At 43.7% G+C, this 13,969-nt stretch overlaps 1 protein-coding gene across 3 annotated transcripts in view; it reads left to right on the top strand.

Annotated features, from left to right (window-relative positions):
• L3MBTL3 (L3MBTL histone methyl-lysine binding protein 3) overlaps positions 1-13,969 on the top strand; it is a 154,737-nt gene that overhangs the window by 117,920 nt on the left and 22,848 nt on the right. For all 3 annotated transcript variants that reach the window (XM_067546733.1, XM_067546734.1, XM_067546735.1), the window contains exons 17-18: positions 7,645-7,794; positions 9,277-9,441. In XM_067546733.1, the coding sequence (XP_067402834.1) occupies positions 7,645-7,794; positions 9,277-9,441 (315 nt within the window). The remainder of the gene's footprint in view (positions 1-7,644; positions 7,795-9,276; positions 9,442-13,969) is intronic.

A 13,969-nucleotide genomic window follows, 5' to 3' on the forward strand; every position in this document is an offset into this window, starting at 1 on the left:
CGTCCCAGCCGAGGGCCCTATCAGTGGCAAAGCCGTTTGTCACTGAGTCAGCGGGGCTCCAGCCACAACACACTAATGGGGTTTAGCCCCTGACTCAGCCACTTGCTAGTTGACTGTCCCTGGGCCACTTCTTCCCATCCTGTTCCCGGGTACCTGCAGGGAGCAATCTCCTTCCGGATCGCTGTGGTAGAAGGTGAGCGGCAGTCCCACAAGTCCCTCACTGTCGACTGGCGGCAGGTCCGGGAATTCCTCTGCGTCGTCAGTGGAGAGCACCTCCTCCGGGTCTCAGGGATTCCTCCGGTCCACAGAGTTCAGTCAGCTCCTGGGGATCCCCGGTGTCAGGCAGCTCCTCCAGGTCAGGGCTCACCTCGGGGGGTGTTTCCCACCCAGGAGTCTCAGGTGGCTTGTTCCAGCTACGAGCGCCCGGCGGCCCCCTCCAGTCACTCGGGCCCAGCAATCCAGGCAGAGTTTGGATGCTCCACTCGGTGGGGCGGTTGCTTCAAACCACCGCTGGGTCTGGGTCAGGCCTAGGCCTCAACCTTCAGGAAGACGCCTCTGTCTCCGGTGGCAACTTCCTCCCTACTGAGCTGTTAGGCCGGCCTTTTATAGTTCCCCTTCCTGCTTTGGCTCCGCCCTTCTGTTGCTGGGCAGTTTGGCCTGTAGGGCCCTGTTCTGCCCAGTAGGGGCGTCGCGACCCTTCCTCAGGCCCAGACTCTGAGAAAGGCCACAGCACCTTGCTACAACTCCAAATCTGTTACTTAGCTGCATGTGGTATACTATCTATAAATGGGAGACACTGAATGTCTAGAATGTTGCTCAGACCTGAAGAAGAGCTCTGTGTAAGCTTGAAAGCTTGTCTCCCTAACCAATAGAAGTGGTTCAATAAAAGATATTACATAACCTACCTTGTCTCTCTCATATCCTGGTGCCAACATGGCTACAACACCACTCTATAGAATATTGCTCCACAGAGTCTAGTGGTACGTTCTGCCAGTGGTGTGCCTGATTATTTGGGACACTGAGAGCTCTAACCAAATAGTGCTGCTTGTTTGTTTTAATTTTGCAAGGTGTTTGCTGAACTCATTATGATCAGATTTGATGCCAGTCTTGAAAGTTTCATTTTGTCTTTCCTATGAGACCACAAGCAAGTCCATTTGTGATGCACGGTTGTCTAGTGCTCACACTGTTCAAAGTTGCATCAAAAATGTTGAGCAAGCTGATAAACTATATGTGGTAAAGCATGTAAGAGGATATTTGCAACCTTTTGGTGTTTCCCAATCTTTTATATCCTTCATATACTCCAAAATATATTGGTAAAGTTAGTAGATAATAATGACAGCAATATGTCTATCAACTCTACATGAAAGCTTATTAAAAAGAGTAAAAGAATATTTAACAAAACAGAGAAACCCCTTTAGTAATGTTTAACTTAACAAAATAAACTTGTTAAGGAAACCTTTCCTTTTCCTTAATTTCCATCACCGCAGGGGATTGTGCCTTGTGCCATGTATTGACTTGATTGAAGTCCCCAGTCCTGAAATTTTGACTCTTTGAGGGTGCTGCTGCTCACTCAGATGACCAGCTTAGGCCAGAGGGAGATTAAATGATCTATGTTTAACTTTCAGAGAGAGTTAAAGTTTCTCTGGGTTTTAGTTTATCCCATGGATTTTTTGTTTTCCTGTCTCCTGGGATTTAAAGGGATAGGTTTATGTCCTTCCAGGTTTTCTCTTTTGCCTATAAAATAAATTAACATTAAAATTAACACTTAAACTGACTTTTACAACTGTCTTGAGAGTTACTACCCATTAATATGAAATGGGGGTAGTCCATGCCTCTCTTTTAGCTATTGTTTCAGGCTGTCTGCCTGTAGCTCTAGCCGTACATTGATTTGTACTCAGTGACGGTGTGGGAGGATTTCCAAGCAACCTTAAGGGCTAGAAATTTAACTTTTAATAAAAAGAATTAAAGCTTAGATTTTGCAGATGCCATAGCGATGCCTCATTTATCATTCTATCCCCGACCACCCATAGGCATATCACATATTGGTCCAAATCCTGGCTCAGGTGCCCCTGTGAGGGTGCCTCGCTGGAGCTGAATTATCTGACTGGGCTCAGTGCTGCAGAAGCCCCACTTATCTACTTGTGTCTTTAGGAGGTTGAACCCCTGTCAGGACCTCTGCAGAAGCCTTCCAGTACAGCCTACCATTTCCACTTGACTGTCTGTCCTCCCTCCCCTGCCTCTAGGAATGGTTAGGAAGCAGCCTGCATGCATAGTGTTTCCTCGAGGTCCTGATGTGTGTGAGCTGGTGGCCTAGAGATGTCTGACAGACAGCTGCAGAGGAATCTTATGGGGAACATGCTCCCTTTATATTGCAGTCCTGACTGACAGCTCTGAAGGGAGCTGACATCTGGTTCAGAGCTCTGGACCCACTGAGCTGAAGAAGCCTGAAGGGTTCTATATAAACAGAAATAATAAGCAGTATATGCTTTGTTTTTCTTAATCATTCTTGAGTCTTCCAGAGTAAAGGGTTTTTTGTTTTTTCCTTAAAATGCATTTTCTGCTTAGCCTGTGAAAGGTGCTGGATTGACAGCTCTGGAAACAGTAGTCTTGTGTCCCCAGAACAGTTGCAGTATGAGTACTGCAATGCAAGCTTCTCCCAACACTGCCATGCCATCTCAATGGGGCACAGCCCTCACTTAAGGTATCTTAGTCTCGGTGCCAGTTCAGTCCTGTAGCTGTCTGCTGAGATTGTCATAGTGCTATTTGTGATGGGGACTTTTGTAAATTTGGACATTCATTCACCAATGCCGGGAGAGAGCCCACTGAACCAGCTCTGATGGTAATTTAATGTCTGGAACTAACCTGGATTGAACTCAAAGCAGTGATCTAGAGTTGAAAGGTTTAGAATGTCACTATACACCCCTCAGAGCTACCGAATTCCCATTTAAGAGAAAATGATGAAAAACAAACCAAATTTACAAATGACCACCTTGTCTGGCCTGTCAAGTCAATGAAGTCAATGTCAAGTCAATGAAGTCTTAAACACATATAGGCAGTCATATAAGAAAACATTTTATTTAATGTGGATGTAACAAGATTAATTATTGATGCTTCATAGTTGGCCTTTTAAATGGAAAGCTGGAGGCAGTTAGGCTCAAGAGGGATTCACTGATTGATTTAAACCTACATAACTCATAGGTAAATTCATGTTTGCTGTGCTTTGTTAAAATTAAACTGACAAATGGAAATCCTGAGAATTCTTTTTCATCCCTGAGTAATTCTAACATCAAGACTACATTATGAAGTTTTCCTACAACTTTCTGTAGCAGCTTACCTAGGGCTGACTTACACCAAAAAATACGGTAAAGCAAAGTGCCTTAGAGCATCATTAATATTATAGCTGTTGATGATTAATGTTATAGCTTTAAATTTCCAAATAATATTAAAATAAAAACCACAGACTTACTGCGTAAATAAGCAAGTTCCTAAAAGAATGAGGTTTAAGGTTGTTTTTTCAGACTTCAGCGTAAACACGGTTGATAAACAGAAGTCTCAGACTGCAGTTGAAAGTTTCTGGTGAGAATTCTTTGTGCAAGGTGTTCTGTCAAATACACCCCCCCCCCACACACACACACACACACCTTTAAAGATTTAATGCTATTACTTTGGCTAAGTACAGATTAAATGTGTCCTTCAGAAGTGAAGACAAATGTTTTCAGATGCCATTGTAGTGTAATGTTTATTTTAATATACAACTTAAACTATAATATTCTATATTTTATAGAGATTTCCAGCAAGGACCTCAAAGCACTTCATGTAGCTGAGCTGAGAGTTGACCCTACATCTCCTGACTCCCAGTCTCTTGGTCTTAATCACTAAGTATTGATGATTCAGCAAAGCATTCAAGCATATGCTTAAGTCCCTTTTGTACTAAGCGGATGCCAAAGTGTTTTGCTGAATCAGAGTCTGTCTTTTTTTGTCTCCCCTGCCCTGACCCTCCCCCCTCCAAATGCAATACCAGCAGTTTTTCAGGACCTTGTGAGGAGGGTGGCCATTTCTCTTGGGGCAGGCTGAACTTGTGAAAGAGAATCCCTGTACTCTCCTAGATATTTTACAGATCCCTGCCCCAGGAAGAGTTCCGCTCCCACTCAGTGAAGTCTTAGGGGAACCAGCGAAAGCCTTTGACAGCCTCTAGCCTCTATACCTCCAACAGCCAAATGAATGGAGAGAGATAATAACAAGTCCCTCAACAAGAATTTGACTGGTTTTTTACGCACTTGATTCCTGATTTTTTTCCTTGATTCCTGATGCTGGTCACAGCCACTAATGAGCGATCCCGTCAATCCCACTTAAAAGCCACTCCCAAGGACAAGGAATTGCAGAAGATGGATACATATGGCTGGAAGGTTTAGTCCACTGCCACTCTTCAAATGAGTCATAAATTGCCAGGATCTTTTGTCAGAATATGATTTTTATTAATTTTTGTGCAACTTTTAAATTTGCTGACAAGCTGCCAGAAGAATATGGGGAACAGCTTTTAGCTTTGGTTTCCAAGGGACATCTTAGATGCTGCTGATAAAGGCTCATGTTTGTAGCCACTGCAGTCTCATGCGGCATTCTTCCTGACTTCAGACAATGGGCATTCCAAGTGAGCTCCAGAATACAATAAAAGACTTTTTGAGAGGTCTACCCTGTTTTCTGTCAAAATAGATGACACTATCCATACACTAAAGGAATCTCATGCAGCTCTTCATTCATTCCGAGTTTACACTCAGGTTACAAAAAGGAAACATTTTAGACTATAATATTACTCCAGACCCTCTTTCCAACAGAGGTCACAGTATGTCTCTAAAATAAGGTCCAGGACTCCTCAACGTTGCCAGCCATCTTCATCAGCAGGAAGCCCTTCTCACCGGACAGTTGCAACATCTGAGCAATAATTTTGACTTCTTAGCTGAGAAACAGCATATCTTCTCTTTTTGAATCATGCCTGTCCCTTTTTCACTGTGCTTGAGAGAGCATCATGTCAAACAAGTGGGTACTCAGCATGGTGAGTCAGGGATATGTTAGCCAATTTACCTCCCTCCGTTTCCCCAACCCACCTTTCTCTTTCGTTTTCAGGTACCCTTCTCTGACACTGTCATGTCAAGAACTACGATCTCTTCTAGAATTTTGAGCAACAGAAGAAGTTCCTTACTGACCTATAGGCAAAAGGCTTCTATTCCCAGGACTTCCTGGTCCCAAAGAAATGTGGTGGCCTCCATCCCATTCTAGATTTAAGAAAGCAAACTATTTCATCAAAAAAATAAAGTTCAGGATGATCATTCTTGCCTCTTTTATCCCTTTCCTAGAGATTGAGATGCTGTGTTGATCTGCAGGACTCATAATTCCATTTGGCGATACTTCCTGTGGCTAGGATGTATCTTTGATTCACATAGCAGGCACCAACCATTACCAGTACATGGTGCTTCCCTTCATACTATAATCTGCCACAGCAGTCTTCACTAAGTGCATGGCGATAGTAGCAACCCACCGCTGCCATTCTGGTGTTCAAAGTATTTCCATACCTCAATGATTGGCTACTTCATGGTACATTAAGCAGTCAGGTCCAAAACACTATCTTAATCATCAGGAAGCTGTTTTCCTGTCTGGGCCTGAAACTGAATTTGGACAAATCTCAGTTACAATCAACACAGCACATAACCTTCATAGGAGCAGTCCTCAACAGCTTACCTCCTGATGGAAACGTATGAATCCATATCCTTCCTTTCCCAAAGCCTCAGGTCCAACCCATTGGCAACAGTATGTGCTTGTCACATGGCCTTGTGGACATAAAGTTGTAAAAGGTTAAAAATCATCATTTCCTTCTCTAACTTGAATTCCTCAGGAAAATATTGGCACAGCCTGTCAAAATCAGTGAACTTTCTGAGGCTGAGCTCCCACTCCTGCCAAAGTAGCTGTAACAGCAAACATTGCACTGAATACCTGGGAGCTGCCAATACAGATACAGCAGGAGAGTGGAAGAGAAAGCTGGGCTTCCCCCAGTAGCTTCTCCTCCCTAGACCTAGCATACATCCCATCCCTCCCCCAGAGGGCGTCAGATTGACTAGGAACTTCCTTAAGCCCCGGGGAAGTGAGCAAGAGAGAACTAAACTGGGCTTCTCCCGTATTCCCCTCACACCCAAAATATGACTCCAGTTTCCTATTCCGTCCATTCCCAGGGGCACCACATAAGGCAAGAACTGCTCTATCTGCCAGGGTGAAGGGGAGACAGATGCGTTGGCCTCCCTCTGTAAGTTCTCCAGATCTAACACAAGGCTCAGCCTCTCACATATGGGGGCACCCCTTGGAACAGGAGTCCCTCATCTCCCAGGGTGGGGAAAAGAGAGAGAGCTGGGCTAGGCTCCCTTGACCATCTCCTGGACATGGTACCAGCAGCCCATCAGAGAGATGTGGTATAACAGCCTTCTCCTGCTGCCATCTAATGTAGTTCGCCATGTAGGGCAATGATGAAGTCTCGGGATTCTGCTGATGATACAGGATGGGGAGATTGTTAGTTGCACATAATAAAATTGGTTATAGCATTGCCCGTTTAAAAAATAAACTAGGAAATTCCCAAATATAAAAACTACACTATTTAGGTTGCAAAGTCAAGGACTTGAAAGTTAGGAAATGCCTATTTTATAATTACCCAGGCAATCTTATCCGCTCCCTTGTATATATTATGAGGTCTTTTATTACATGATCAAATACTACTATTTCTACAGGACCCCTGCCTCATTCACTGCACAGGATGTGCCAAGTTATGGACAACTCTAAATCTGGCATTTCCTAACTTTCAAGTGCTTGGCTTTGCAATCTAAATAACATTCTTTTAATGTATTTTTGAATGTAATATAATTTTAAAAAATGCAAAGAGCCCATCAGAATGTGGCTTTGGATAATCATTGTCCCCAGCTCTTTCTGTAAACTGTTTTGCAGGACAAATAACCATGGTAGCATGATTCTGTTGATTCCATACCAGTAGTCTATTGGTCGGGGGAGTATGGTCAAAAGAAAAGGATAACTGGGCACAATGTCTGATGTATATTATCTATAAAATACTGTTGGACCACTCAGAGATCAGCAGGACAACCTAAATGGGAGGAGGACCAGTATCCATAGGTGTCTGGCTAGGATTCTGAGGTAGTTGTATGGTGGGCAGAGAACCAGTTTGAAAATAAAAGCATCAAGACAGCAACTCGGCATGTTTGCATTTTTGTGAAGTAAAAGGAAATGTTTGCTGTGTGAATTTAGTAGCACAGTTCCAGTTTTCACTTTTAGCTGGTGTGTAAATGAACATCCTCCCATGCTTCTTTTTCTGTTAGTTTCTAGAATGTATGCCATAATACTGGTCCTGTGGTAGTAAATTGCTTAGAAAGAAAGAGTAAGAGAGATGCATACAGGTTGGCATTTTGAAAATCCAGTGTATTTGGTAACGTTTTAAAGTGAGAATACACCAAGGCATTTCTTTAAACTTTTGTGTTCATTGTTTCAGGCTGCTTCTAGCAGGCTGGAATCTATAGTCTGTTCACTTAAACTAAGGAAAGTCTGTTCTGTGTCTGAGCTAATGGAAGTATTTCTCCTCTCCTCTTCAATTTTCAGTGTTGTCAGCTGCCCATATTCTGACATCAACTTGAACAAAGAACATATCTTACCAGATCGTTTAAGTGGAGAGATGCCACTAGCCAGTCCATCTGTCCCCAGGAACAGAAAGACAGAAGTAAATGAAAGATCAGCCTCTCCTGTAATCAAGTAATTAAGAGCTAAACAGTGTTGTTAACTTACAATAATATCATTTTATTTACATGCTATATTACATCATTTACAGACTTTGAATGCTGTATTGTCTCAAAGGGCCTGTGCTTTTCTCTGCATTACCATTTCCCAAGAAGAAATGGCCTGATCAAAGCTGCGCCTGCAGGTGATAGAACTGGCAAAAATTGCTGCTGCTTTCATTATGTATGAGTTAACAGGAGTGAAGATGCACTCTTGCTAAGTGTGCAGACTGTTAAGCAGTTAATTATTGTTTAAAATCACTTGTTTAATGGTTAGCTTTACTTGTGGAAATTATTCATTTTGTTTTCACATTTGCTAGAACAATTTCACTGATATGTATATGTGAGTGTTGCTGCTTGAAAACCAGCCCTAATAAATTTGGTTTTATTGTGGGAAGGTGGGGAATCAAATTATTGGAGGGGGGGAGTTTTGCAAGAGCAGCAATAGGCCTGCCGGTAAGGCCCTGTGGCTATTTGTTATCAGAAGAACTGGAGAGAAAATGATTGTGTTGGGAAGTGGCTCCTCTAATGTTTGTTTTCAAATGTTTCATATTTTTACACCAAAATCAATTGCAAACTCCTGGAGGGGGCGGAGTTTCCAATACTTCTAAGGGCTACATCTGAGTGAAATGTGCTAATGGTGTCTTTTTTGCACTCCAGAATTTCACCCAGTTTTCACTTATTATGCCCTTGAATTTTGAATATATGGTGCTGTTCTCATGGAGAAGCCCCATTTTACAGTTAAAAACAAAGAGGGTGTTCAGCTATTAAAGGTGCACTGTTAGGTTAAATTATACCCAAATTGTAGGATTGTGCTAATGTATTAGAACTGGAAAGTGAAATTGACTACAAACTGACTAATTTGCTTCCATTGGTGCCAATATTAGCTTCACTTCAGTGAGAACAGTGTCAGGCCCTAATCTATTTTGATCGTTCAAGACAAAAGAATGCATAGAATCTTTTTTTTTTTTTTTAAAGCAAAAACTGTGAAAAGAAATTTTTAAAATTCTCTTGTATTAATAATTTAAGGGTAGGCTTTTCAAAAGCACTCAGTGTTGGGCAAACTCTGCTCCCATTGAAATCAGTGGGAATTTTACCTGTGACAATACAGGTACGCTTACATAGCATTTTGGAGCAATTGGGAGTGAGCCTCCAAGCCTGGGTCAACAGGCTTGAGCTAGCAGGATCCTGCTAGTGCTCTAAAAATAGCTGTATACACAGTGCTTTGAAGTTGTGTTTAGAGCTGAAGCTCAGCCTCTGAAGCCTAGAAATCCAACCTGTAAAGTTTTGTTAGTAGCAGGGTAGGAAATTTTATTTTGTCTTTATTTTTTTAAATATATAATTTCTTGCTGTATCAGTATTTATTTAATTATAGCATTGAATCTTCAGCCACATATAAAATAAGCTCATGAACACTGACAGCTCAGATATCAAAACTTTATCAATTTGTTTTAAACAGTGACAGAAAATGTCCTAGTCCTGGTCACACTGGCTCAAAATCTTCAGCTCATAATCGATCATCTGGGAAATCTGTGTCAGAGACAACAAAGCAAGAAGATACAGAATGTAAATCTCCTTGCAAAGAGTCTCTATTATATGATGCCAAAGACAAGAAACCCTCTAGGTAAATGTCTTTCAACTACTTTTAAAATATGGATGGTTTGGAGACTGTACCTGTGAAATGCAGCTTGTCCCATAAATACAGCACAGTGATTTATTAATGAAATTCCCAGAAGAGTGGGGGAGGTTCAAGAAAGCCATGCAGTTGTCTCTAAATTAAAGACTAGAATAAATATTGTGTCGTAATCTATACAGCCAGTGAATAATGCAAACCATGGAGAAATACGAGGGGATACATATTTTCTCCAACAGAGAAATTATTGACTCATAAAGGGGAGGAATTTCCCAGCCTTCTCCTTAGAAATAAATCAAATTTTTAAATGAAAAGTGATTATTTCACTCATAAAGGTTTTGAATTGATTTTTTGGATTGAAAGGAGCAAGATGTGTTTAAACTAGTTTTTAAAACAATCCTGGGAGGTAAGTTGATACCTTGACTAGTGTTACATAAAGGCTATTATTGTCAGTGTTCGTGAAATTAAAATGTATACATTTCTGTGAGTTCAGTGGAGCTTCATGTGAGTAAAGGAATTTGCCCAAGCTAAACTCATTGCAGGTTTGGAGCCTTATTTTGGTGATTATCATCTTACAGTAATGAATGTAAGATACACTAGAAAGAGACAGCTTTGCTTAATTCTGTGCACTTTCACATTATCTCAAACATTCATAATACCCAAATTATAAGCGGTGATAATAGCAAATGACTTGAGATAAGTTCATTGCCTAGGAGAATTAATCAAATACAGCCTATATCTAAAAGTAATGTTTAGATTATTGAAAGCTTACTGTTTAATTAAGAAGCAATTCAATCCACTGGAACTTGGATCTAGTCAGAGATTTCTTTCTTTAATTAAAATATCTGTAAATCTACTTTTTGATAAAGATTCTACCAATAAAAAAACAAGTAATTGAAAATGAGTTCTCTTTGAGTACATGCAGCCATGTATTCCACTTAGGTGTGTGTGCGCCCAGCGTACTGAAGCTGGAGAAATTTGCTGAACGGTACGCAGAGAGGGGCAGCCTTTGTGGCTGCAGCCCTTCCCCTGGCTACATGAGGCGGCGCTGCCCCGACCCTCCCTCAGTTCCTTCTTTCTACCCCTGGCTGGAGTCAGAGCTCTGTGTGGTCTTTACCTCAGAACCTCACGACTGGTTTAGTTTTCTCTCTCTTGTTGTATGTAGTTAGTAGTAACCCGAGTGTTAAGTAGATTAGCTTTAGTTATGTTAGTTTAGTTTTCCTCAGTGATGCCCTCACTAGGGTTTAAACACTATCCTTCATATGGGGGAGCGATCCCCAACAGCGATCCCCACATGTGGTGCTTGCTCTGTCTCAGTGAGGACCATATTAAAGAGCATTGTGCAATATGCAGATTGTTCAAGAAATGGACTCAAGTGGCTTGGGACCTTTGCCTAAGTAGCACTTGCTCAATAGGCCAAGTAAGCCAGCTTTGGTACCGAGGCCTTCATCGGGTTGGAGATCACCCTCACGTTCCGAGTATGCTTCCACTTCACATTCCAGAGCAGGACCCTCTCTGAAGAAGCAGATGATCCATTCTCTGTCAGCTGCGATGAAGAAAGGGTCGCATAACACCACTTAAGACCACTCCATGTCTTGGGGTGAGTTCTCCACCTCCCCCAGGCACAAAGTTGGTGCTGGCCTGCGGGATGACATGAGTACTTCTAACCTTTTCCAGGTACTGAGTAGAGAGGTTAGAATCCCTGTACTGTTGATGCCAGTTCTGGCCCCCGAGCATCTGTTCATTCCAGTACCAATGAGGGAGATGCCAACACCGACTGTTTCCATATCGGCAGCATACCCAGTAGCTGCCTTCAGTCCCAACCTCTCCTTTGGTCCAGGACTTTGCTAGGGCTGCATCATCAGTAGCCCCATCGACTGAATGAGCTTCTGAACCTTGAAGTCTGTTGGCACCACACCTCAGTGTTCCCCTTCCATAGGCTGTGTAAGCAGGGCCAGTACTGGGATCGATATGAGGGACCTCGGTACCAGGAATCTCCTCAGCACCGCTGCAGCCAGCATTGCAAACGTTACTATGGCAGTTTTTCTGCCCTTGACATCAGTATTGTCAGACGCTCTGGTACAACTGCTGACCTTGGGATTGACACTGCTGACACCGACATGTTCGGTACTGATGATACCATTTCCATCAGCAGCACCACTTTCTGCCTTGTTCTGGGAGACAGACAAGTCAGACCAGTTACTTGCTCCCTTTGGTCTCACACCACCCTTTATCCCCAGGATCCTGAGGCGTTGCAGCATCTGAGTTGGGGTCGTCATCCACCCATTCTCCATCACCTGACCAGCGTCAGGCTATTGAAGGACCATTATGGGTACCAGGATTGGCATTCATCTCATGGTCAGGATTGAAATCCCTGGCCTGTTACCTACTGGCCAGCAATGACTTACCCATGCTAGTGGCCTCCATGAAATCCATGGGATGCTTGGTCATGGAAGTTCCACTCTTCGTCTCACTCACAGGTGAGATCACCAGCCAGGTCTGTGGTGGTGACTGTCAATCCACCACAGGACCAGGCAATGCCAGCCTTTCTCTCCATGGAGCCTTCAGAGTTATCCCATCTGGTTCTATCAGCCCTTGAATAGGATCCAATTTTGGCCCAGTTAAGGGTCTCGTTTTCATCTCCAGATGATTCTGTGGTCCTTGTCTCATCCTTCCCTTCAGTACCAGAGGATTTTAAGGTGTTCTGAGGCCTTTTGCAGTGTGTAGCTGCTTCCCTGGATATCCAAGCAGAGTTCTTGCAAGAGAAGAGCCACAAATTAGTGGATATCCTACAGCTGTCTTCCCCAGGAGAGTCACCCTCCCTATCAATGATGTGCTCCTTGAACTGGCTATGGTCTTCTGGAGCATGGTGGCTTCAGTACCACCTGCGGCTAAGCTCATGGAAAAGTGCTATTTAATTCCTGTGCAGGGATTTGAGGGGTTTTACTCCCATCTGACCCTAAATTCCCTAGTTGAAACTCCGGTGAATGACAGAGACCAGCAAGGCAGGTTTAAGTCCACTCCCAAGCATAGGGATGCTAAACAAATGGTCCTTATTGGCAGGAAGTATAGTCTATTCCAGGGGTCGGCAACCTTTCAGAAGTGGCGTGCCAAGTCGTCATTCATTCAATCTAATTTAGGGTTTTGCGTGCCAGTAATACATTTGAACATTTATAGGTCTCTCTCATATTGTACTTAAACTATTGTACGTAAACTAAATAAACCTCTTAAATGTCATAAGAAACTTCCTTTGGCCTTGTCTACACAACAGAAATTTGTCGACATAAGATACGTCGACTTTCAGCCACTGCTATAGGTAGCTGATGTCCACACTGCTCTCCTGGGGTTGGTGGAGTGCGCCCTCTCCAGGAGCGCTTCCACCAACCTAAGGGGCAGTGTGGGGGGATCTGAGAGACCCGTCTCTCTGTGGATTCCTGGGCTCCCCGCCCCGCCCCCCACTCCCAGACAAGGGACGTCCATGCTACCAGGCTGCGAGCCAGCTGCAGCCCCCCCATGGCTTGCCCAGTCCCAGCTTGCAGCTAAGAGGCAGCCGCCCGTGCCCCTGGTTGCAGCCGGGCGGCAGCTGCCTGCGGCTTGCCAGCGTCCCCAGCAATCAGTGGGGCAGCAGCCGCCCGCACCTGGGCTCGCAGTTGGGTGGCAGCCGCCTACGGCTTGCTGGCTGGGCTGCCAGAAGGGCTGCAGCTGTCCATGCCTTAGCTCACAGCAGGTGGCAGCCACCCGTGGCTTGCCCTGTCCCAGCTCGCAACTGGGAGCTGGGCGGCAGCCACCCGCACCCCGGCTGGCACCTGGTAGTGGCTTGCCTGGGTCTGCTTGTCAATTTCACTGCTCTAGCAAGTATGACAGCCCCTCCACTGCGCTATGGGGACGCAGTGTCGCCTTAGCTTCGCTGACAAAAGCCCTACACCTCTTGTCGAGGTGGGGGTTTTTTGTCAGCGGGGAGTTGACTTCAATATGTACACTAGCACTGTTTTGTCGACAAAACTCTGTAGTGTAGACCAGGCCTTAAAAATTAAATTAAAATGCAGATCTTACCCATTTAGTGTGATCCTTGCCCTGGCTTTTCCTTGCTGAGTTTTCCAATGTCCGGCTCATAGTTGGGTAATTTAAGCTGCACACAGGCTACTGAGTGATCAGTTGTTAACCAGTTCTGAGAGGGACAAAGGACCGATTTCATGTGTGAAAATACCTGTTCTCACAGGTATGTGGATCCAAATGCTAAAAGAATTGCAAAAGCAGTTTTCTTCAAACAGTTAAATTTCACTGGCAGGGACATCCAGCAGGTCAGCATGAATACCCCACGATCTCTCTCGGTAGCTTCAAGAGCGCTCAGCAGATCTCTGAACTTTGATGCCCACAATTCTGAGCTTTTTAACTCAATGAGCTGCATTTTGAAAATGTCAGCACCCATCCACTGAAATACAGACAAATCCAAGTCATTTTTGTTGAAGTTTTCCAGTTTAATTAGAAAAGAAAACATCAGGCCAAATTGCTGGAAATC

The sequence above is a fragment of the Emydura macquarii genome, unplaced genomic scaffold (assembly GCF_026122565.2).
Source record: "Emydura macquarii macquarii isolate MOO-44397 ecotype Brisbane River unplaced genomic scaffold, CSIRO-AGI_Emac_v2 contig_1146, whole genome shotgun sequence".
NCBI lineage: Eukaryota > Metazoa > Chordata > Testudines > Chelidae > Emydura > Emydura macquarii.